Below are 6,246 nucleotides of genomic sequence, written 5' to 3'. Positions count from 1 at the left end.
CAGCAATGAATTCCGGGTAGAGGTAGGGGTCCACCAAGGTTCCGTCCTCAGCCCCCTATTATTTACCATAGTCCTCCAGGCAATCACAGAGGAGTTCAAGACAGGTTGCCCCTGGGAGCTCCTCTATGCTGATGACCTTGCCCTAATTGCGGAGTCACTATCAGAACTAGAGGAGAAGTTTCAGGTGTGGAAGCAAGGTCTAGAATTGAAGGGCCTTAGAGTCAACCTAGCTAAAACCAAAATCCTAATAAGTAGGAAGGTAGATAAAACACAAACCCCTTCAGGTAGATGGCCCTGCTCAGTATGTAGAAAAGGAGTAGGTAGTAACTCTATAAGATGTACCCGGTGCAAGCTATGGACACATAAGAGGTGCAGCAACATCAAAGGCAGGTTAACTAGCAAGTTAGTTTTTGTTTGTGGCAGATGTTCAGGTGCAATAAAGACTGCAAACAAACAGGAAACAACTTCTATCTCATTCCAGGGTGAAAAACTAGAGGTAGTCGATAGCTTCCGCTATCTGGGCGACCAAGTTAGTAGTGGGGGTGGGTGCGCTGAAAGTGTAGCTGCTAGAATAAGAATAGCCTGGGCAAAGTTTAGAGAGCTCTTACCCCTGCTGGCGACAAAGGGACTCTCACTCAGAGTAAAAGGCAGACTGTATGACGCATGCGTACGAACAACCATGCTACATGGCAGTGAAACATGGGCTGTAACTGCTGAGGACATACGTAAGCTCGCAAGGAATGAAGCCAGTATGCTCCGTTGGATGTGTAATGTCAATGTGAATACCCGTCAGAGTGTAAGTATCTTGAGAGAAAAGCTGAACATTAGAAGCATCAGTATCAGTTGTGGCGTGCAAGAGAGACGATTGCGCTGGTATGGACATGTGGTGAGAATGGAGGAGGATAGCTGCGTGAAAAAGTGCCACACCCTAACAGTTGAGGGAACCCGTGGAAGAGGTAGGCCCAGGAAGACCTGGGCTGAGGTGGTGAGGCAAGACCTTCGTACATTGGGCCTCACCGAGGCGATGACTACGGACCGAGACCTTTGGAAATGGGCTGTGCGTGAGAAGACCCGGCAAGCCAAGTAAGATCGTTGCCAGTGCCCCTGGACTGGTTCTTGTGCGGGTGGCACATGAGATGCACCATTTTGAGCGTGGCCGTTGCCAGTACCGCCTGACTGGCTCCTGTAGGATTTTCGAGCGAGATCGTTGCCAGTGCCCCTGGACTGGCTTGTGCGGGTGGCACATAAAAGACACCATTTCGAGCGTGGCCGTTTTCGTGCGGGTGACACGTAAAAGCACCCACTACACTCTCTGAGTGGTTGGCGTTAGGAAGGGCATCCAGCTGTAGAAACTCTGCCAAATCAGACTGGAGCCTGGTGTTGCCATCCGGTTTCACCAGTCCTCAGTCAAATCGTCCAACCCATGCTAGCATGGAAAGCGGACGTTAAACGATGATGATGATGACATATATATACATATATATATATATATATACATATATATATATACACATATATATACATATATATATATATATACATATATATATATATACACATATATATACATATATATATATATATATACATATATATATATATATACACATATATACATATATATATATATATATATACATATATATATATACACATATATATACATATATATATATATATATACACATATATATACATATATATATATATATATATATACATATATATATATATATATATATACATATATATATATACATATATATATATACATATATATATATATATATATATACATATATATATATATATATATATATACATATATATATATATATATATATATACATATATATATATATATATATATATACATATATATATATATATATATATATACATATATATATATATATATATATACATATATATATATATATATATATACATATATATATATATATATATATATATACATATATATATATATATATATATATACATATATATATATACATATATATATACATATATATATATATACATATATATATATATATATATACACATATATATATATATATATATACACATATATATATATATATATATACACATATATATATATATATATATATATATATATATATACATATATATATATATATACACATATATATACATATATATATATATATATATATACATATATATATATATATACACATATATATACATATATATATATATATATATATATATATATATATATTGATTTCAAATTTTGGCAGGAGGCCAATAATTTCAGGGGAGGGATTAAGTCGATTATATATGCATATATACATACATATATGTACATACCTACATATATATGTGTATATATATACATGCAATATATGGGTACAGGGCATCAAAAAAAACATAGACAAAATGAGAAACAAGAACATAGAAAACAAACGTTTTCTAGAACAACGAAAAAAAACAGAGAAACGAGACATGCAGTATAAAGAACATACCCTTCATCAGTTGTGCCCTGCTTTATCTACTCCGCTTTTCGAAGGTAAGGATAAGACATGACTTCATTAAAACAGTCCTTCCCGCAAAGCAAATTAAATATAATTTGGGATTTTTTGCAGAGGGTGAAAGTGATAACAAAAACAGGACAGTGAGAACAAGACAGTAAAAACAAACGGTGAGGGCTGTTAAGCCAAAATGATGTGAAGTGGTGAACGCTGGAAAAACGAGCTTTGAGAAGAGACAAGTAAAAGCACGTCTTGTCTTTAGGAAGAAAGTGGAGGAAAGAAAGATGGACGACCGTTGGTCACATGTGAGCAATGAGAGAGTCAAGGAGGAAGAGTGAGAGAGAGAGAGGAAACAGTGTAGGGGAGAGAAGAATATGGAAAAGGTGGGAGAGAAAAACAGAAAGGAAGAACAAGAGAGGGTGATAAATAGAAAGAATAGAGTGTGCATACAAACAAATACCCAGAGAAAACGAGAGGGAGTGAGAAGTGGATTGGGAAAAGTGAAGCAAAGAAATGAAAAAGAAGAAAAGAAGTTTCCTTACTTTAAACTCATTATTTTTATCTTTTTCTCCTCTGTGGTATGGTCGATCATAGAGAAATGTGTCCACTTCGTTGACTTGGTAGAAAGACTTCACTTCCCGAGGGATAGAAGGATTACTCAGCTCTCCTTGATCTACCTTGAAGGGTTTCACACAACTGATTTGGATGTCTTTTCGGGGAGTTAAGAAAATTCATGCAAAGATAATCAGATTCTTTTATGAATACAAAGACTCACACAACAAAACACAATCAGTTGGTGCCATTTTGCCAGCACACAAGGTAAATGAAACCTTGCCAAAACTGACCTCACCTGTGCTTGTGCCACATAAAAAGCACTGAGTCCACTCTGCTGAGTGGTTGCTGTTAGGAAGGACATCCAGCTGTAAAAACCTCGCCAAAACTGACCTTGCCTGTGCTTGTGCCACGTAAAAAGCACTGAGTCCACTCTGCTGAGCAGTTGGGGTTAGGAAGGGCATCCAGCTGTAAAAATCCTACCAAAACAGTCACAGAAGTCTGGTGCAGGCTTTGGCCTGACTGGCTCTTGTGAAACTATCCCACCCATGCTAGCACGGAACATGAACATTAAATGATGATGATGATGATGATGATGACCTGTGCCACACATATGAACTTTTGATGGAAGACTTTAATTTAATTCATTTTGAAATGAATCTGTATCAACAGAAGCTGGGACAATAATCCGTTGGGTTGGAATGAAAAAGGTTAAGAAAGCAATGTAACAAAGAATCAAGATTTATAGAGAGAAGAACAATACTCAAACACTTTCAAATAAAAAGGATACATTGCTGATCCCCTTGTTTCATAGTGTCGTCAGGAGGATTGTTGTGGATGAGTATGGTTGCATTTGGGAATTCAGTTGTTAAGTGACTCATAATCATCTGTAACTTGAGGTATTCATCACCACGATAAATAAATACTTTGTTCTGGTAAAAAAAAAGAAGAAAGAAAAACAATAAAAATAACAGCAACAAAAAATGACTTATATTTCAAGTTCCATTACACGAAACATAATTTAGGATACATTATTTACATTTGACAGATATCTGTCCTCATCTTGTTTGTTGTTAACGTTTCGGCTTCATCAGGTGTCTAGGGGAAATTTCGAACCTGGATTCGCATTCCTAACATATTTTTCGATGGTATTACTATTATTATTATTCAGGTCACTGCCTGGAATCTAACTCGGAATCTTGGGGTTAGTAGCCCACACTCTTAACCACTATGCCATATGCAAGTGGTGGAGTGGTTAAGAGTACGGACTACTAACCCCAAGATTCCAAGTTCGATTCCAGGCAGTGACCTTAATAATAATAATAGTAATAATAATAATAATAATAATAATAACAACAACAACAACAACAACATCGAAAAATACCTTAGGAATAAGAATCCAGGTTCGAAATTTCCCCATGACACCTGATGAAAGCTGAAGAGTATATCAGCCGAAATGTTGTGTTAACAACAAACAAGATGAGGACAAATATCGGTCAAATGTAAATAATGTAAATAGTGTACATAATTCCTCATCTCTTAAATATAGAACTGTACAATTTAGGATATCAAACAGGGGCTGCAATCATTGAAAATGAATTATCATCTTTGTTAAACATCCACTGATTTGGTAAGCTGGATGCCCTTCCTGAGACCAACCACTCCAAGAGTGTAGCAGGTGCTTTTTACCTGATACTGACCTGACACTGGCATTGGCCATGACTATGGTCTCACTTGGCTGGACAGGTCAACACAAGCATGATATATTGCGAAGGGTCTTGGTCACCTATCATTGCCTCCATGAGGTCCAACACTCGAATGGTGCTTTTTATGTGCCAGTGGCATCAGCCATGACTACAGAACTTCAAGTCTTGTTTTACATTAGAACCATTTGGAATATGATTATAAATAACAGAAATTCAGGAGAGTTCAGTTGTGAAGAAAAAATGAATTAAAATCATTGAAAAACATGATTTAAAAATATAATTTACTTTCCTCATAGAATTGTCTCCAAGACATATTTTACACAGAAGATTGAAAAGTGAATGACACTGCATGTAAGGTGGTGAGGCTCACTTACAATAATAATACAAAGTCAAAACAAGAACACACACCCAGATCCATATGTGAGGGGCTTCTTTTAGTTTCCAGGTTCACTCACAAAGCATTGGACAGTTCAGAGCTCTAGAAGACACTTGTCCAAGGCATCGCGCAGTAGGATTGGACCCAGAGCCACATAGTTGAGAAGCAAATTTCTTACACTATATATGTGTGGATATATGATGGACTCTCCAAACAACCACACAGATGATTTGTTCATAGTGATCAAATGTTTCTGTACACATATGCTCACTCCCTCCATCAAATCAACATTATCTGTACAGGTGCACTGTGTGCCACACCCTAACCAGTGAGCCATGTGCCTTCACAATATGTGTGTGCATGTATATATATATATGTATACACACAAGCACACATATATATCATGTTAATGACCAGACTATCAGATGTGGCTATACATCACTGGTCACAATGCACTTTACATAGTCTTTTTAGCTTTCAAATAGTGCCACCCTGCTGCCTTGATGAGCAAGTCCCCATTCCCCTTGATCGGAAGGCTATTCTGCCTCAGGGTTATCTGTTTACAGCTGAATGGACTGGAGCAACATGAAATGAAGTTTTTTGCTCAAGAACACAAGCCACCTGGTCCAGGAATCGAACCTACGATCTATCAATCATGAATGCAACACACTAACCACAAGGTCATGAGTCTTCATATATATACCAGTTAGGAAGGGCATCCAGCTGTAGAAACTCTGCCAAATTTAGATTGGAGCCTGGTGTTGCCATCCGGTTTCACCAGTCCTCAGTCAAGTCGTCCAACCCATGCTAGCATGGAAAGCGGACGTTAAACGATGATGATGATATATATATATATATACAGTGAAGCTTTACTATAGCGTCATATATTATTGATTGCTATTTCCAGTAAATATTGGTGCATTGTTATACCACTATTCTATATATATGTGTGTGTGTGTGCGTGTGTGTTTTAAGACATACATAACAGGTAAACAGAAATTTTATGGTGGTACTTACCCTCAGGAATTTTGGGAATGTTTGTCCGAAGTAGGCAACACGGTAATATGAAGGGTCCTGCCTTAAAAATTGA

The 6,246-nt window shown here is 37.0% G+C and overlaps 1 protein-coding gene across 1 annotated transcript in view; it reads right to left on the bottom strand.

Moving 5' to 3' along the window:
• The window catches only part of LOC106870442 (dedicator of cytokinesis protein 3), a 272,055-nt gene that overhangs the window by 47,484 nt on the left and 218,325 nt on the right, over nt 1-6,246 (bottom strand). Inside the window, 3 exon segments of the mRNA XM_089354408.1 lie at nt 3,065-3,231; nt 3,865-4,006; nt 6,174-6,246. The exon segment at nt 6,174-6,246 is cut by the window's right edge and continues 38 nt beyond it. Of these exon segments, the coding sequence (XP_089210534.1) occupies nt 3,065-3,231; nt 3,865-4,006; nt 6,174-6,246 (382 nt within the window).

The sequence above is a fragment of the Octopus bimaculoides genome, chromosome 6 (genome assembly GCF_046866305.1).
Source record: "Octopus bimaculoides isolate indiv1 chromosome 6, ASM4686630v1, whole genome shotgun sequence".
NCBI lineage: Eukaryota > Metazoa > Mollusca > Cephalopoda > Octopoda > Octopodidae > Octopus > Octopus bimaculoides.
This window is presented reverse-complemented; position numbering and strand designations above follow the sequence as displayed.